General features: G+C 34.4%; 1 protein-coding gene across 4 annotated transcripts in view; it reads right to left on the reverse strand.

Annotated features, from left to right (window-relative positions):
* LRP1B (LDL receptor related protein 1B) overlaps nt 1–20727 on the reverse strand; it is a 1910230-nt gene that overhangs the window by 803800 nt on the left and 1085703 nt on the right. For all 4 annotated transcript variants that reach the window (XM_045479681.1, XM_045479680.1, XM_045479683.1 and 1 more), the window contains exons 8-11: nt 20142–20364; nt 16448–16619; nt 13756–13899; nt 8833–9069 (exon numbers count right to left, since the gene is read on the reverse strand). In XM_045479681.1, the coding sequence (XP_045335637.1) occupies nt 8833–9069; nt 13756–13899; nt 16448–16619; nt 20142–20364 (776 nt within the window). The remainder of the gene's footprint in view (nt 1–8832; nt 9070–13755; nt 13900–16447; nt 16620–20141; nt 20365–20727) is intronic.

The raw sequence follows: 20727 nt of genomic DNA on the forward strand, positions 1-20727 counted from the left end.
CACACAAACATACAGACACACATACCTAAACTCCTCAAGAGAGTAAATTTTAAAGACTTGTCATGCTCATAGAGAGGTCAGTTTACAAAGGGATTAAGTCAAATAAGACCCTTGCTATCTCTGTATCACTGTACCCCTTTCACCAGTTCCCACCAATGCTAAGCAATGAGTCAGCACTGGTAGTTGACCAGCAAGTTGGGATGGGTAGCAGGGAAAATAAATGCATGGCAGAGAAAGATAAGGAACCAAATATGTCCTCCTTTCCTTTTCCAGGCTTCTAGCCAGAAGACAACACACGTTTTCAAGTTTTGCTGTGGAAAGTTCTGCCAATAAGAGACTTACGCTACAAAATAAATTTTCAAGACCAAATGGGAGACAAAAATAAAGTTATGCTTTAGATAGGTCAGAGCCACATTTTTGATGTATTGGTTACACAGACAATGGCTATTACCATTCCCCTGAAATCCCCTCAAAATGGAGAGTGTCATGGGAACTTGTTCAGCTTGCATCATGGATATTATCTTTCCCCACAATTTTAGCTAGCATTTCCTAGTCTAAGACCTTAAAGTCATGTCAGCCAAGTATGATTTGTCAAACTTGTCTTTTACTCAGAAATCTGTATTAACCTAAGCAACATTACAATTATAGTCAATGTTCACAATAGTAGCCCTAGGTTAATAAAGGATTCCCAAGTGATTTCTTAAGTAACAAATAAAAATCACATAATGCTAAGAATAATTAAGAAACTGGGTAGAACGCTCTTTATTTTAATTTATCATGAAAACTGGAAATTTAGTTAAAATGTGGAAAAAATTATACTGATCATAATATCTATTGATATAATGGTTATATTTGTAATAATACTCTAATATATTTTGGAAATTACCAAGTATTTTCACATTCTCTCTTTTGATCTTACCAGCAATTTAGAATTTACAAGATAAGACATGTCTTTATAGAAGTTCTAGAGCTATCTCAGCTATTATGTATATGCATGTATTTGTAGTTCATTGTATGCATGCATTTGCAGCACAAGTAGCACACATTTGTCCATGCTTATGCCTAGGTATATATGCCTATGCTGTGTGGAAATAAATAAGGGGAAAGATATCTTTATGTTCAACAAAATTCATTAGCCACGTGGCCAATTACATTTTTTTAATGACAATGTACTTTGGAATCCAGATTTCAAGCTACTCCTATTCATGTCAACCTTTCACAGAAGACATATATATCTGCTTAGAGGTTTTTTTTTCCCCAAATATCTCATATACTCCATGAGAAACATAAAAAATATGAGAAATATATGTTTGCAAATTAACTATGAAACTGAGCCCATACTTTCGGACTCAAATATCCACTGAATTCTGGAAACAAAAACATCTTATTGACAGACAATGGGAGTTAGTACGTGCTAACAGGCTATAACTTGCTACTCATTGGGGCAATATCTATTAGAATCTCAGGAATTGCAAATGCTCACAAATCTCTTCTTAACAGTTTTAATTAGGAAATGTCTGATGACTGACAAATGTGTCCATTATTTTCTTTAATGGTTGGTCAGAATCTATATCTCTCAGAATCTTTCAGCATTCCCTTATGAGAAAGTTCAGAGTCAATGTCAGAAAAATGAGACTGATATGCACCTGGAATCTAAGAGCAGAGAGTAAAAGGTTGTTCTTGATTTTAAAATGTTTTCCAAGGCATAATCACTCCTTAAAGTACATGGGAACTTTCTAACAAAATTCATTACTGATATCTCAATATGTTAGTTTCATCACCATAAAATTAGTTCGTTAGACACACTAGAAATTCCTAGAGAGTTATACAATGCTGAGGTTCACTGACATTCAAAAACAAATGGTGACCTTTTCCCTTATATCAGGAACAAGACAAAGATACTCACTCTTGCTACTTTTATTCAACATAGTAGTGAAGTCGTAGTCACAGCACTCAGACAACAAAACAAGATAAAAGGGATCCAAATTGGTAACAAAGAAGTAAAACTTACTGTTTGCAGATGGCATGATACTATACATAGAAAACTGAAGATTCCACCAAAAAACTATTAAAACTGATAAATAAATTCAGTAAGATTGCAGGATAAAAAATGAATATAGAGAAATCTATTGCATTTCTATACACTAATAATGAAGCAGCAGAAAGAGAAATTAAGAACACAGTCCCATTTACAATTGCACCAAAAAAAAAAAAAAATACCTAGGAATAAACTTAATCAAAAAGGTGAAAGACCTATACTCTGAAAACCATAAAACACTGATGAAAGAAATTCAAGATGACACAAATGGAAAGATATTCCATTCTCATGGATTAGAAGAATATTGTTAAACTGTTTATACTATCCAAAGAAGTCTACAGATTCATGCACTCTCTACCAAAATATCAACTGACCTAGAACAAACAATTCTAAACTGTGTATGGAATCACAAAAGAACTTAAATAGCCAAAACAACCTTGAAAAAGAAAAACAATACAGGACATATCACAATTCCAGACTTCAAGTTATATTACAAAGCTGTAGTAATCAAAACAGTATGGTAACAACAAACAAAACTAAAAGGCAACCTACTGAATGGGAGAAGATATTTGCAAATGACATATCCAATAAGGGGTTAGTATCCAAAATATGTAAAGAATTTATATAGCTCAACACCCCCAAATAAATAATCCAATTAAAAATGGACAGAAGACATGAACAAGCATTTCTCCTAAGACATACAGATGGCCAATAGACACAAAAAAGATGCTCAACATTACTCATCATGAGGAAAAAGTACATCAAAACCACAATGAGATATTACCTCATTCTTGTCAGAATGGCTAAAATCAAAAGCTCAAGAAACAGCAAGTATTGGCAAGGATGTAGAGAAAAAGGAACCCTCATGCACTGTTGGTGGGAATGCAAACTGGTGCAGCCACTGTGGAAGACAGTATGGAGGCTACTCAAAAAATAAAAAAAATAAAAAAATAGGACTACCTTATGATCCAATAATCATGCTACTTGTATTTATCCAAAGAATTAAAAAAATACAATTTGAAGGGATATATGCACCCCTATGTTTATTGCAGCATTATTTATAATAGACAAATTATTAAAGCAGTCTAAGTGTCCATTGATAGATGAATGGATGAATAAGATGGGATGCATGTGCGCATGCACACACACACACACACACACACACACACTCACACATACACACACACACACAATGGGGTATTAGTCACACATAAAAAAGAATGAAATCTTAGCATTTGCAATGACATGGATAGAGCAAGAGAGTATAATGGTACGTGAAATAAGCCAGTCAGAGAAAGATAAATACCCTATGATTTCACTCATATGTGGAATTTAGGAAATAAAGAAAAAAAAAACAAAAAACAAAAAAAGAACAAAGGAAAAAGTCGAGACAAACCAAGAAACAGACTCTTAACTATAGAAAACAACAGAGGGTTACCAGATGGGAGGTAGATAGGAAGATGGGTGAAACAGGTGAAGATTAAGAGTACACCTATCTTGATGAGCACTGGGAATTATATGAGAATGTTAAATCACTCTAATTGTATACCTGAAAGTAATATAATACTATGTTATGTACATGGAATAAAAATAAAATACACACACACACACACACACGCACGCACACACAGAAAATGGACCTTTAGGACATACCAGAAATTCCTACAGCGTTATACAATGGTGAAGTTCATTGACATCCAAGAACAAATGGTGATCTCTAGAAAATGATAATCTTACACTAAGATTGGTGTCCTTTGGGAACAGATTATATCCTGTAATCTGTTGTAAGTAGGTGCCCTAGGACCAGTTAGAGGAGAGGCCTGGAAATGTTTCTGGAGTTCTGAAGTGGGTCTTAAGTCGGTCGTCATTTGTGTGTAAGTGTGGGGAGTGGGGGGGGATGTGGGGGTGTGGGTGGTGCTGGCAGTGGTGGTGCTGGTAGTGAGTATTTTAAGATTTACAATGATGAATAATAATTCATGCCCCAGGTATAATACCATATATTTCAAACTGAAAAACTGGAAAAACTGTTGGATTCTAAAATCCATGGAGGGAGAATGGAGATGCCAGGGATAGAATTGAGCTGAAGATCCTTCAGATGCTAGACAAGCAAACACACAAATAAGGTACTATGCTTTGGTAGTCAACAGATTATCTTCAAACATGTTATTAAGAGAATATGTTCAGCACAGACAGACTCCTCTTTCCTCCTGGCTACACTTCTCTTCATATTATCAGAAAAGACATCCTATGTTGCAATCCTGTCCAAAGTTATTCTTTATTCTCCAATTTAAAGGCTTTTGCAAATACCTTCAGTTAAAGGAAGAGTCTGAGGTGTGGAAACATGTACCTACTCCAGATCTCAATCAAATAGAACCCACCATGATATATGTATGTATGTATATATGTATATATATGTATATGAATATATGTGTATGAATATATATATGTATATATATGGGGGGAGAGAGAGAGAAATCCCCCCCAATATATAAAGTGGTTAAGAGCACACGCTTTCTTTTAGTTCCTTTGGCTATTGTAACAAATTACCACAAACTTGGTGACCTCAAATCTCCAGTTTAATTATGGGAGCTTTTGAAATTACAGTTTTTCTGTTATAGCTGCAGGCATTAATAACTTTCAAATTCAAGAAAAATGCTTTGAGTGGTTTTTTTTTAGTACTTTAAAGATATGGAACGATATGAAAGATTGTTTTAACATGTCTTCTATTTGGATATACATATCCCAGTAGAATTAATTTATACAGTTTAGAAACAAGAACTGCATTAACAGAATGCATACAATAATAAATTTAATAGTAAGGTATCAATTTTCTACTTTTTTTCCTTTCTGCTGAGAATTATAATTCATCCTGCAATGAAAAATGGATCTTGGACAAGACACCCAAGAACATAAAAGTGAATTTGATCTTATAAAGAATATCCATCTTGTTCTCTTAGATGGTATAACAATTATACCTAGCAAGAATAGGTAATTAAATTCGCTAACTACTTAGTCTAAATTTGCCTCCTGTTGATATCTCTTTTTACTTTTGACCACAGTGTCCTACTTTATTTTCTTATGGCACTTATTATTATCTTGTTCATTTATGTGTGTGTTTATTATCTGCTTCCTACTATTTAGATACAAACTAAATATAAAGCTTTGTCCTGTTTACTACAATAGTCCCATCATTTACAATGGCACCTGGCCCAGCAAAGGCATTTGCTGGATGTTTATTGACTGGATGAATAAATAAATAATTAATTAAAATAAATAGTATGAATTTTACAAAATTATGGCAAGAATTCTGGAGAATAAAAAAACTTACAGATTGGTACAGATTTGTCTTTATGGAAGTCTATTTTTAATTACATCATTAATATGTCTTTATTTCACAGATATTTTCAGTACTTATTGAGGTAGATATAAGTATCTCAAAGAGACAATTTTCCTTTATCTTTTTTAAAAATATTTTTAAACGTTTATTTATTTTTGAGAGACAGATCATGAGCAGGGAAGGGGCAGAGAGAGAGGGAGACACAGAATCCAAAACAGGATCCAGGCTCTGAGCTGATAGCACAGAGCCCGATGTGGAGCTCGAACCGACAAACTGTGAGATCATGACCTGAGCTGAAGTCAGAGGCTTAACCAACTGAGCCAGCCAGGTGCCTGTCCTTTATCTTTTATTTAGCTACAGTTTCAGCCCACAAGATTCTACAGACTATAGGATACACCACATTTAGGAAGTTTTCCATCAACCTCTGAGAGAAAAAAAAAAAAAATCCAAGAATAAATAGAGATGGGAATTTTCTGAAATGCTGTTTTTCTTTCTTTATAGAAAGGATCTGAGCTTACATGAAAGATATTCAAGATATTGATGTTTTATTTACAAACAGCAAAATCTTTATAGCCTTGTACTTCAAACTATACAAATATATCTGAGATTTAGAATTTCTACCAAGCTTACAAAATAATTTGTCAAACCAAGCATTACCTCTAGTCTTCAGGTTGGATGGTGGATAGATAGTCTAGCTAAATTAGTGAATACATACAGAATTTATTTTGTTTCGATTCTAAGAATGATGAATTGTCATTTGCCAAATGTAAGTTCTGTTTTGACATCTTAATCTTATATCATAATATCTATTATTGTTCTCTTTAATGGTGAGGAGAAAGATTAAGAAAAAAGTATGAAACAGTCTTTGCACAGCAGTATCAAAATGTTAAGTATATTTCAGGTGTGAAATCTACAAAATGTTCTCATAACCTTCATACTGCCAAAACAACAATGTACAGATGTGCCTGGCAGTCAAGTGGCTATTAGAGCTGATCTCTGTTGCTGTGCTGAAATGCAAAGACGCACCAATGTCACTGATAAGATATTGTTATCAAAGTTAGAATTATTAACTGGAACATTCAGTCACAGCACAAGAACTGACATTTTTTTTAAAGGAAACCAGGACCCTTCTATGTTACATTTTAGTCCTTGAAAATTTCTCGTTCAAAATCAGAGCAATCCAAATGAATCTACTGACACAGAATGTGAAAGTCTATTGTCCTTCTAAAATTGTCAATTCTCCATCATGTGAAATCACATTACAAAGAAATGTAGGAAGACAGCCTCTGCCATGTCCAATTTAAGATAAAAATCTTAACTCTAATTAGCAACTCTAAAAATGCTATGGTGGCTTCATATTGCCTTCATCAGTAAACTACAAAAAAACAAAAACAAAAAAAACCAGGGAGATTTTTCATTTTAACACTTCATTTGTCACTCGTGGAAAGTGTACATTTTATCATTCAAGGTTTGATTTAAAGTGAACCTGAGTTAAATGAATAATCTCCTTATGTTTCCCTGTTGGCACTAAAAGATAGGAGAGACCACCACTCATTACCACTCATGCTATAAATAATTTTAATGTGTCTCTGCTCTTATTTTCTCTCCTTCCTCTCTGATTCATTCTGCACTCCACCCTCCAGTTTGATTCTCCTAAAACATGTTTTCATTCACATGATTCTTTGGCTCAAAAGCATTGCCTGCCTCTTAGCCCTTCAGGATTTGATCCAAGCCCTTTCACCTCATATCTCAGGTCTTTTATTTCATCACCTTCCACTTTCCACCTCTCCTTGGACCCTCTTCCCTGTGACTAAAATCTTAAGTGATCCACTTAAGTTCATCTCATCCTCTTTCTGGAGTACATATTTTTTTTTCTTGGTTCAATGGAGTTCTTGGTTCCAAAATATCTTTCCTTCCCTTATAATATTCTTCCTTTAAGATCCAGCCCAAACATCACCTCCTGCACAGAAAGTTCTCCAAGAATAATCACATAAAGATATCTCCTCCTCCCTGTGGATTCCCACCACATGGACATTCTCCATGAATCATGTATTTCTTTGGGCCAGTTTTGAACTTATTAAATGCTGCAAAGCATTTACATTTTTATGTGTTTATATTCTATCCAAAGGTAGATTATGAACTCCTTGAAGGCAGTGGTCACTTTTAAAATTCTTTTTATCTCCCGAGATAGCTAGTACTTTGTTCTTCATATAATAAGCATATAATTAAGGTTCTCTAAATCAAGGATTTTTAAAATATTTAAGAAGTAAGTAGATTGTATGTGTGAGGAAACATGATCCCTGAATCATTAGTGAACATGTTTAAAAGTGACTACTAGTCAAAGACTTGGTTTGATCATTTTTTTACACAGTTTATTTATCTGCAGAGAGAGAAAGAGAGAGAGAGAGAGAGAGAGAGAGAGAGAGAGAGAGAGAAAGTAGGAGAGGGGAGACAGAGAGAATCACCAGCCTGATGCGGGGCTTGAACTCAGGAACCATGAAAATATAACCTGAACCAAAGGTGGACAGTTAAGCAACTGAACCACACAGGCGCCCCAAGGTTTGCTTGGTTATTGAAGTTATTTTCTACTGATACCAAAGTTACACTACTTAATTACTTGACTGGTTGTTTCCAAGCCATGGCATTTATAAAATAAACCATTTTAACAAAGTTTATACACAGATGTTTGCAAGTATATGGTTGCATATAAGTAGTAAAACTAGGTACAAAGTTTATCTGAGACTACAGATATTTCAAGGGCATTGCTAGAGAACTCAATTTTAATGATTTATAAAGTTTATTTATTTTTGGGACAGAGAGAGACAGAGCATGAACGGGGGAGGGGCAGAGAGAGAGGGAGACACAGAATCGGAAACAGGCTCCAGGCTCTGAGCCATCAGCCCAGAGCCCGACGCGGGGCTCGAACTCCTGGACCGCGAGATCGTGACCTGGCTGAAGTCGGACGCTCAACCGACTGCGCCACCCAGGCGCCCCTAATGATTTATAAAGTAACAAACAATATGCAAGAAATGCAATGATAGTGGGACATTGATATCTTTAATGCACTTTGAATGACATGACCAATATGCTTGTAAGAATCAAATATTACACAAGTTCTAATGTCCTGCTAAATCTTAAGTTCTGCCATAGAGCACTATAGACATATAACTGAAAATCTGCCTTTTCCACAAAGGTGAATAAATAATTTAGTTTAATTCCTGTAATGTTTAAAATGGATTGGACAACTCCAAGTTCCATTTATAATGATGGTTTTAATACACTAGTACGTGAAAAAACGTAGAAATAATGTTACTGAAGAAAATTACATTAACAAATATTTTTAAATAAACCGCAACTTAGGTTCTGGTTAAAATAAGTTCTACATATGTTGGATTGATCCTTTCACAGTGCTTTATCTGTGAGCAGTTTGATGTCAATATTACACATTGTCACTTACCATCTTTCAGGATGGTTTCTCGCTCGGTGCCATCTATCTTCTGCCGGCCAATCAGGAAACTGGTGGTGTCAGCAAAGTAGATATAATTGGTTTCTGCATGGAAATCTAAAGCACGAGGGTTTACCAGATTCTCTATGGGGATCATGTATTCATCAGCTATCTTGGTATTCAAGTCCATTCCTCTAACAATTCCTGGGCGTCCTTTCCCATAAAAGAGGAACAACTCATTCTTCGGTCCTGCAGAAGAAAGATTACAAACATAAACAACTGATGCTGCCTAATCTTCTTTACACTGCATAATGCCACTGTTTAATTAACTGGCACAATTAGCTTTTTTAAAATTCAATACCAAAAATTAAACTCTAAAATATGCCAAATGTATCTCGATGCAAGAAGGCCAGCTAATTGCATTACTTTAATTAAAACCGAAATTACTTCCGTGAATGGGTTATATTTAGTTAATTATTCTTTTGTCTGTAACTGTCTGTATAGCAAAAACATGACAGATCATTGGATAACTGGTAACAGTAAAATGGACATTTATTAAAACATCCGACACACTTAATTTTACAATTCATTACAATCTAGCATATTCTGTAGATACAAACTGTAGCATTCATTATGTCTGACAATGCTACAAACTTTACAATATTTAAAACACCCCTCCTCAGAGTCTGCATGGAAGGCTGTCAGAGGCAAAAAAATAGATTCACACAGTATCACACACTTGCATGTGAATATATTACAGATGCCTAAACAAGTGATTTATTTGTTTAAGAAATGAAATAAAATGTCAGTTACATCACTTTTTTTTTTTAAATATTAATAAGAATGTTAGAGGTTGATGCTGTCCTCCAGTAACTCTGATGTACAACGCAGCCCTTATAAAAACAAAACAAAACAAACACCCCAAACAGAAAGAATTCCCCAGGTTAAAAATGCCAAATTCAATGTAGCTTTTACTATAGAGTGAACTGACTCCTACAGACTTTCATATGGAAATATATTCCAGGCTCTTCAATTGCTAATGCAATTGACTTAGTCTACATAATTTGAAGAAAATATTTTTATATAAAAGGGAAAACATATTGAGTTTTATAAATAAAACTGAGGTTACAAATGATTCAGTTTCATTGGATGACAGTACCATAAGTCAGCTTGTTAGCAAAGTAAAATAACTAACCTATTGAAAATCTGGAGAAAAAAGAAAAAATGAGTATTACTCATAAACTCAACACTCTCAATACAAACTATATTATCAGTTTATATATTCTTTCCCTTGTTTTCTTTCAAAATCAGTGTTATTGAATATTAAATGTATATAAACAAATATTTATTACATTTTATCACAAAGAAAAATAAAACAAATTGCATGTACCCCACACACATCTTAAAAATATTTCCTGAACACTGGAAGGGATTCATGTGCCCTAAACCTATTCCTCCCCCTTTTTTCCTATTCCCCTTTCATCCCAGAGATGTCCAATATCCTAATTATATTGTTTATCATGGTTTTTTTTTTTTTTTGCAAGTTTCAGTCTATATGTGGTATATATTCCAAACATGATTTTTCATGTTTGAATTGCATGCGTGAATTCTTCTGAGTTATCTTTATTTTTACTCTATTTGTGACATTCATCCATGGTTGTTGTAGTCATTTTTCACTTATTTCCACTGTTGTATTATATTCCTTTATGTGACTATTTCAAAATTAATTAATTTTTCGAATGCGCAATTATATATAAGAGGACAATTTTATATTCTGCTTTTATTACTCAATATTAGCATCAAAATTATGTCCCATGTTGATCCACTATTTAAGCTTCACATTCTTTGAGTATGATCTGTATCCTATACGATAATTTGTCAAACTATTCGCTAGGGTTGATTTTATCTTTTCATTATTATAATAATACTGAGATAAGCATTTTTTTAACCTAGAATTTTATATATTTTTATGATGATCTCTAAGTATACATTTCTAGAAATGGAATTACTGGTAAAGAATATTAACATCCATCTTCCTCATTGCCTTCACCGTCTCTCACTGTATCTATTTTCAAAAGTACCGTTTTTATTTTTCTGAGTGTTTATTTATTTTGAGAGAGAAAAAAAGTGCAAGTGGTAGAAGGGCAGAGAGAGAGGAGAGGAGAGAAAGAATCCTAAGCAGGCTCCCCACTCTCAGAGTGGAGCCTGACACAGGGCTCTATCTCACAAACCATGAGATCATGACCTAAACTGAAATCAAGAGTGGGATGCTTAACCGACTGAGCCACCAGGTGCCCCAAGAATATCTTTTAAAAATAATATTACATATTATTTAAAAGTGAGTATTTATTTCAAAAGTGACATTTCCTTCAAATTTTACGTGCACATATACTTTTGTTTTTAAAAATAGGAATCTTAAAAAAAAACAATGAAATAAAAAAATAGGAATCTTACATATGCATTTTACTACCTCATTTTTTTAAATTAATGGTATCTTATTGTGTCATTAAAAGGTCTTCAAAACATTACTCTCAATGGCAGCAACATGTTCCCTGCTACAGAGGCAATATGATAAGTCAACTACTTACTTATTGCTGGGTATTTAGATTGTTTCTGGGTCTTTGTTATTATAAATACTTTTATAATGAATTTCTACAGTCAAATGAGGAATAATTTCTTACAGGATACTTTCAGTTTTATGTCTTTGTAAGTTTTATCAAATATCTTTACAACAGTGACATAAATTTCCAATTTCTGTTAGCAATGCATAAGAATACTGTTTTCACTATATCAAATTTTGATAACATTTTTCATTAATTAATGAAATTAATTTCATTAATTAATGAATTTCATTAATTAATGTTTTAATTGGTAATTGGTAAACATGACACTTCATTTGTTTAATGTATGTGTTTGTGTGTGTGTGCTTTAAATAAGAGTAGCCATTGTCCCCATTGTTTACTTAGCTACTTATTTTAGTCATTCAATACCTACTTTAAAATCTCTTCTAGTGTCTTGACACTTGACATTGTCCAGACACTAGAAGACAATTGAAACTAAAAACTTCATTTCAGAGACACTCAAATAGAGATGGGCCTGATTTTAAGTACCACAATCATATGTACTAGCTCAAGTTTGGAATGTGGAAATGAGGCTGTCTTTTGATACTTCTGTCATTATTCATCTAAAGGAGAAATTGAATTTTTCCACATTAGTGTTCTTCCTTTGTGTATATCAAAAGGCAAGGAAGAGGGTTTAGTTTTGTTGTGTTTTGTGTTGTTTGCCAGTAAGGAACTATCAGTTGTGACACATATCTGGCGCTAATAGCTTTGATGCAAGTTGTGGAGATCCTGGATCTCAACCAAAATGGTGGACTTTTGGACTTATCATGGCCATTATGGCTTCCTGATGCCCAAGCTTCTGATTGTGACAGTTTTCTGGTTTTAAGCCAGGGTAGTTTGATGGTGGTTTTGAGGGATGTTCTGAAGACTGAGTCTAGGAGCTATTGCTTCAGACTTTTCAATGATTAGATAAGCACCTATATTTTCTGCTTAAAATAGCTAGAATGGTCTTTGTTAATGTAAATGTGCCTTGATTGATACACTACATTATGGGTGATTGAAGTTTATGCAATTGTCATCCTATGTTTTTCTCCAAACATATGTATTTATGTGAGTATGCATGAAAATATGCACGTATAAGTGAGTATGATTGCATTTTTGCGTGGCATGCCATCACTTTTCAAGTGGTAACCACACTAGTTTAAAAGTTGGCAACACATACACACATGCATGCACAACTTTGCATATCTTGAGTCTCCTAACTTTCAATTATCCAGAGGATATCTTGAACATGAAACCCAGCATTTAATACAAAGTTAGAAATGAAAACAAAATACTAAGACATATATTTTATCACAGTAGAGCCTCCTGGATTGTCGATTTAAAAGTATTTGTACTACTAATTCAAACCATTTGGACTTAACTTATAACAAATTTAGTGATCTAATTTCATAGTCCTCAGTAAGCAATGACAAGAAAGTCAAAGACATGGCAGGACAGTGACCAGAGAAGGAACACTGACAGAAATAAAAAGCCATTGTTATAACAAAATGGAGACACAATGGACACTGTAAAAAGCAGTCATCATAACTTTAAAAATTATGGTATTTGGGAGACATTTAACAGACAGTAATCTCCACAGGGACACCATTCCTACAAGGGCCATTCTAGTCTATTTGCTTATGAAGACTCCAAGTAAAGACTTTAATTGATATGGGGGGCAAAAATCTAAATTTGCAAAAGTCATGCATATAATTATTCATTATCTTTTTAAATAAAGAACAATTATGTTATTCAGCATATCTCAAAAATAAAGCAAAGATAAGTCTGTTAGAAAGCTTTTCAATAAAATTGTTAAAGAGATTGATATTTAATTAGTATAGCTCCAGTTACCTGGAAAATTAAATAATGAAATGAATTTCACTCCCCAGTGATGCTGGATAAGGTGAAACATTGCTTTATGTGGATTTTTATTGGACTAAACAACACACCTATTACTAGGAGCAGCTTCTTGGTTCAGATAAGAGAAAATATGGTCAACCAATAATTCAGGCTCATTAGACCAAAAATCTTCTTTAGGGAATTAAAGAAAGATCTACCTAAAAATCTTCCCTGAAATATATTTCCCAGGGACTCATAAATTTAGTGACTCTATAGCCTGATTCGGTTTCTCATTTACATTCTCACAAAAACAAAACAAAACGAACAAAAACAAAACTCCTAAATACTAAGGAAAAATGGCTGGTACATTGCGTAGGCAAATTCCACCTGTTAAGTCTTATGTTATTGCTGATGTTGACATAGCTAATTAATACTAAAAAAACCTATTCTGAAGCAGTAGCTGCTGGCGAAGTGTTTGATTTTAACAACATACTTTTGCACGACCTGCCATCACTTCCCAAGTTGAAGCCCGTCCTGCAGCGACAGGTCCGTGTTTTGTAACTGCTGCTGAGCAGACAGATGTGTGAGCATCCCCCTGGCATTCCATATGGATCCACTTCACATGCATGGCTTCTGACTACAACAAATAAAAAACAGCACACTTGAAAATTTCCAAAGACAAGATAATTATGTGCATCAGTATGTCGAAACTTTTATAGTGCATGAAGAGGGAATCCTCCCCCAAATCTTTATACCCTATGATTTATTACCATAATCAATTGGAAAAAAAGAGTTTAAACCTCATCAAAGAAGAGGTAGGAATTTTTCAAAACCCTCCTAAGGTTATATCGAAAAAAATTCTGCTTTTATATTAAACTGTTTACATGTAGGCACAAAAAGTAACTTGGTATTTCTGATTCACGATTGTTCTTTCTTAAAATACACATTTCTTACAAATATAAAAAGATACTATAAAGATATGCCAGGTTAGGTAATTAAGCAGAGAAAGGATTTCTTTTGAAATCCATTAGGTGGGCACTTAATGTGGAAGAAACATGATTCAGGAACTATCTTTACTGAGAAGTGCTGAGACAACACTGTTTTTTTCAATTTTGAGTCAACTGCCATTTTGAGAACCCTACCACAAAATGAATGTCTGTGTGTGTGTGTGTGTGTGTGTGTGTGTGTGTGTGTGTGTGTGAGAGAGAGAGAGAGAGAGAGAGAGAGAGAAAGAGAGAGAGAGAGAGAGAGAGTAATTTCCAAAATGTAGAGGCTACTTTGCATGTAGAGATTGAGGAACAGAACATTTCATGAGTGTAGAAGTTACAAAAAGAAAAAAAAGTACCCCATGACATATGAAGAGAATGAGAAAAAGATGAATCAAAGAAAAAAAGGCTGTGGTAGGAATAATGTCACTAAGATTTTATTTTTTTTTTTTTCAACATTTATTTATTTTTGGGACAGAGAGAGACAGAGCATGAACGGGGGAGGGGCAGAGAGAGAGGGAGACACAGAATCGGAAACAGGCTCCAGGCTCTGAGCCATCAGCCCAGAGCCTGACGTGGGGCTCAAACTCACGGACCACGAGATCGTGACCTGGCTGAAGTCAGACGCCTAACCGACTGCGCCACCCAGGCGCCCCTGTCACTAAGATTTTATATACTATTGTGGTTATATTTCTTTTTGATCATCACTTACTTGAGATTGTGACAAATAACATGGCAATTTTCTTTTAATACTGAAATGGTTATACTTTAAAAATTCTGCCATGTTCATTTTGTATTCCTATTTTCAAAATGAAAATACCCCTACCTTCTACCTTTGTCCCCAATAGCCTTTTGTCAAAATAGTAGCCACAGTGATTGCTTTAAAAAGTAAGTCATATCATGAGACTCTGTCTAATGCTTCCTAGGGAATCCTCATCTCTGTAAGGAAAAGATTTTGCAATTGTCTAGAGGACCCTACTTGTTATGGTCCTCCTTCATTTCTCCAACCTCCCCTATTACTTCTCTTACCCTTTTTTGCACTGCTCTCGACACATACATCTCCTTGCTGTTTCTTGAAAACTCTAAACATGCTCTTCCTTAAGGTCTTTGTGCCTGCTCATCTCTCTACCTGCCATGTTTGTGCCTCACTCCTTCAATTACTTCAAGTCTTCATTTAATTTCATTTATTCACTGGAACTTTCTCAAACCATTCAATATAAAATTGCAAAGTACCCCCATCCCTGAGATGCCCTATCTGCTTTATTTTTTCTTTATAGCACTTATTGTCTTCTAATATACTTGATCGCTTTAAAATTATGTCTTATCTACTAGGATACAAATATCATAAATACAAGAATTTTTGTCTGTTTTATTTACTGCTACAATCCCAGTGTACATACAACAGTTCCTGGCACAAAGTAAATGCTCAGTGAATAATTGGCAAATAAATGTATACTAACATCAAACTCTAATAAGGTTTATTTACAGAATCCCAAATTTAAATTGACTGTAAACAGATTTGTGACAATACATTGCCTCAACTAAATCTATGTTAGTGTTTACATAATTCTAAATTAGTTTCATTTTGAAGCACAAAAAGATGATGAAAATTTGGAGTGGTGATTCTGGCATGTTACATTATTCTATATATGACTGAATGTAAATTGTATTGATGAACAAGCATCATTAACCTACTATGCAAAAATAACTAGTTTGTGTTTCTAAGAAATACTTGGAAACATTATAGCCTTCTCATTAAAAGTTATTTTTAATTAACTTGTATTAAAGAATAATTAGGAAAAGTTAAGAGACCCAAATGACTACAATAAAAACTGAACAGATACTGTAAGGAAGTCACCTGATTTGAAATTTGTCTTTCAGAATGATACCAAAAAGCATCCTTAGCATCTTAGTATCTGGGTTCCCTGTCCACACACATGATGATTGAAAGCTCTTTCCTGAATCTAAATCTAGCCATCATTTCAATTCTATGGTTGTAGAAACAATTCACTAGGAACTGAACAATTTGTCATTTAGACTTGTGCAGGGAGTGCTCTTCCATTTTATCAAGCAGACATGTACACTTTTGCTATCAAACAGAATTTATGACTCACCCACTTTAACTCCATACAGAGCACAAGGACCATTTCCCCATTCAACCCACCATTATAAAGGCAATGAAGAAGTCTTGAGTCTTACCTGTTGGTTGAGTTCTTTTTTGATAAATTCGGATTCCTCGAGCATTTTCCATTTTAATTAATGATTGAATATCAGTGCCATTAAATCGGTTTATCCTTATGATACTGAAGTTATCAGAATTGGTTGCATACAAATAGTCTTCAAACACAGTTATTCCATAAAGATGTCTGACCTATATGGAGGAACAAAAATAACTATGATTTTTAATTATGCTGCTTTTAACTTGAAAGAAAAACTGATTGCTATTTACTACTGTGGAAAATCCCCATAGAAGAGTCACACACATCTTATCATTTATTTTCTCTTCAAGAATTCAACACTTCACTAATTTAAATTTTTTCCTCTGAATAGAAAACATTATGCAATAGTAGATAAAGCAGTTCTGAATGTATGAAGAATTTTATACATGATTCATTAAGAAAACATGTTTAGTAGCTACTTTTCAAAGGCTAGTGAGAACCAAACTTCCAAGCATATTCAATAATGTGCTTAAGACACTGTTATATAAAATTTCAGATGTTTTTAGGGGCTATTTGTTCATACAGTTGGGAAATACGGAATTTAAAACAGTGTAGCTCTGGCTGTATGAACTGATGAGAAAACACCTTTGAAAATTTATTTTATAAGTTCAAAATCCCATTTTTAAAATTCATCTTATTTATCTTTTTATTTTATTTTTGAGAGAAAGAAAGAGAGCCAGAGACAGAGTGTAATTGAGGGAGGGGCATAGACAGGGAGACACAGGATCTGAAGCAGGCTCCAGGCTCTGAGTTTTTGGTACAGAGCCTGACATAGGGCTCAAAATCATGGGACCTTGAGTCATGACCTCAGCTGAAGTCGGAGCCTTATCAGCCTGAGCCACCCACGTGCCATTTTTTAATTAAAAATTTTTAAATCACATGTTACATTTAGATGAATAATTGCCCCAGCATGGAAAACAATAAATGAAACAACATATTTAAATAAATGTAAAAAAAAAATTCTATTCAGAAATCGCTTTTCTTTTTTTTCGTAAAGCATATTTGTAACAGAAATGGAGCTGTTTGCTTTGCTATCCATGACACTTTAACAGCAAACTCTCCTTAGCAGAGGTCCTGGGGACTGAGTGCAGGTAGGGACAAGTTGCATTCACGGAAAGCTGCTAGTAAAGCAGAGAGAGAATGGGTTTACTGATTTTCCCATACAAATGCCTACAAGCTGTGCACAATGCACTTGAGTATACCTTGTATTATATTTGATTTACAATGGTTCTGCCTCGGGGTAGGGTGAGGCTATCATTTGATTTGCTCTAGAGATTTTGTTGAAAAAAATCTGTCACAATTCTCTGGCATTATAGTGCACTTTTAGTGCAGTTTTAGCACAAAATGTAGTTAAGAGAATTTGAAAAAAAAACTATGTATGGTTTGTAAGATATTTTATGGAACAAAATTATAATTTTTTAAATTGTTTTTTAAATAATTTTTAAATGTTTATTTTTGAGAGCGAGAGAGACTTTGCACAAATGGGGGAGGGGCAGAGAGAGAGGGAGACTCAGAATCTGAAGCAGACTCCAGGCTCTGAGCTGTCAGCACACATCCCGGCTCGGGGCTTGAACCCACAAACTGTGAGATCATGACCTGAGCCGAAGTCAGATGCTCAACCCACTGAGCCACCCAGGTGCCCCCAAGTTTTTTATTTTAAGCAGGAAATTTTATAAATTTTGTACTTTAAGCAAAAGCATTTGATTTATTATCTCTCCAACCTATGTTACTCATTATTACTATCTCTTGTCCTCTCATATGAACTGTAATTAAAAGAAGACTGGCTCTTGCATGTTTTTTTTGTTTGTTTGTTTTTGGGGTGGTGGTGATCATATCTCATTTCTTCATGTCCAGGCTAGAAATCAAAGACAGGAATCAACAAGGAGAATCATTCCATGTTAAAGCCCAAATAATAATGTTTTTCTAATTAAGGGGGTTATTTCCTAATGTGTGTGTGCACGTGTGCACGCACCAGAGAAAAGGGGTGGGGGTGACATGTGTTTATTTACTAATATCATTTCCACGTAAGCTGACATCATACTCACTAGATAAATCTATGGTCCAATTTTGACTTGAGCAATACTTTTTCCTATAAAAATTACAAGTGTACTGTATTATTCCGACACCATTAATATCATACATGTTTTGCCTGAAGTTTAGAGCATTTCATCTAGGAGTGTGTGATTTATGGCATACTTACATTGCTCTTCAACATTCAAGAAAGAAAGCATAATCATAGAGGGGGCCATTGGGCAGAGTAGAGAACATGTTCACATGGTAAAGATCTAATCGTACTACTCCCTGACCCCGTGTCTTCCTTCAGAAGAGCCTGTTTCCCATAAAGTAAGTACACTGTTTCTTGCTCTGCTACCTCTGACAGATGTGGGAGGAGCTTAGAGTGGTGGATAGACCATTTTGCCTATAGCCTGAATATTTTGAAAAATTATCTATGTTGGATTACTTAATGGCAGAGAAAGCATATGATTAGGGAATAGAAAAAAAACATAGGAAATAGAAATGGAAAAAAAATGAACAATTAAAAGCTTCAGATATTATAAAACTTTATAAAAGTAGTCATGAGGAGAATCATTTGAATTTCTTATCCTTGTTTCAAGGTTTAATATCGTTATGACATATAGGTGAAAAGAAGACCCATCATAATCATTTTAGTAATTAGATCCTCTGAAAGTCATTACTAGGGCTTTCAAAGAAAAATCAAGGTTTTTAGGATATGTGAAATTAAGAGAGAAACAACTGGCCTCATCTCTAATATTGAACACTTTTAATTACCCTGATTAGTGTGTTTGCTTGTCTGTCAAGGAAGGAAAAAGAATCTCATTGTCAAAAAACTGATTAGAAAGGAAAAGTACCCTTAAGGGATAATTATAGAATATTTTTTCTCAGATTACAAAAGAAAGAAAAGAGATTCATGTATTTCAGCTTCCCACAATAAGAATCTTGCATGAAATTAGTTCAATCACTGAGGTAAAATTGAATTTGAGAAAGTACACTAGTGAATAAGGCTTATTTCTACTGAAAGATGTCCTTTAGGTGTTTACTGAGTGTTATCTGCAAAACTTTTAATTCAACAAGGGAAAACTTATACAGATGGGAAACTGGTTGACCTCAATGACATTCATGGAATTCTCATTCTAGGAAGTACGTGAATATATCAGAAGGCAAAATTTAGTCCAGCCTATTAAATTAATAAAAATACTTTTGTGAGCAGGCATTTGCTTTTGAAAGCAAAGTATCTCCAGGGCCACATGAGATAGAGGATAGTCTAGCTCTTTATGAATAAACTACTTAAGTTAGTTTTTAGCAAGTTTTAATTTTAATACATCAAAACATCTGTCCTATTCCAACACCTTTCTTACTAGTATGGTACTTTTATTTTTGTTTGTTGTTTTGTTCTATTTTTGTTGTTTTTTGTTTTGGTGTGAATTGCTTTTAATAGAGCGAAGGAGGGAGGCGGAGGCATCTCTGACATTATGGAACGTACTGTGCAAAGAACATTTTCCCATATAGGAAATACATCATAATTTTTACGGCCCTTTGCACCTTGACTTTGTAAGAAATTTCCAACACTGAAATTCAAATTTTGGGTCTTCTTCCTCGTATGATACCATTGATTTCATTACCTTAGCTACATTTTCTAACAGAATTGTACTTACTTGTCTGCCTTGAATGATAGTATGTCTGTTTTTTCCTTGATAGTCCACGACTTCCACATAGTCCAAGTAAAGATCTACCCAGTAAACCAATTTGTTGACTAAGTCTAGTGCCAATGCAGCTGGCTGTTCTGTCTTTGAATCAATTATCCTTGTTCTGTTCAGCCCATCCATGTCACATCGCTCCACTTTGGCCACATTCCCGTAGTCAGTAAAGAAAAGTTTTCTGTTGAAAGAAAACTAAATGTTAAAGTGGGGGGGGGGGGTGAAGCATATTCAATAGAACCATCTGTAAAAAACAGAACTTTTCCTTCTAATTTATTTCAGTAGTTACATCTGTTAGCTTCCCATAACCATTTCCATATAATATCACTCATAAACAGAGAAATCTGCTAATGAATATTGCAGGGCATAAGGGAGCAGGTTAACTAACAACTGTAAAATTTCCCCAAAACGAATGATTATGGTGGGTTTATTTTTGTATTAGGGGAAATGTTTCTTTAAGCCTCATAGAGCCGATACACAGACACCACAGGAATGCATGCAGCCCATTTGCTAGAAGCTTCAGAAGTGAGCCAAGTCACCAGGC

This window comes from Leopardus geoffroyi, chromosome C1 (assembly GCF_018350155.1).
Source record: "Leopardus geoffroyi isolate Oge1 chromosome C1, O.geoffroyi_Oge1_pat1.0, whole genome shotgun sequence".
NCBI classification, from domain to species: domain Eukaryota; kingdom Metazoa; phylum Chordata; class Mammalia; order Carnivora; family Felidae; genus Leopardus; species Leopardus geoffroyi.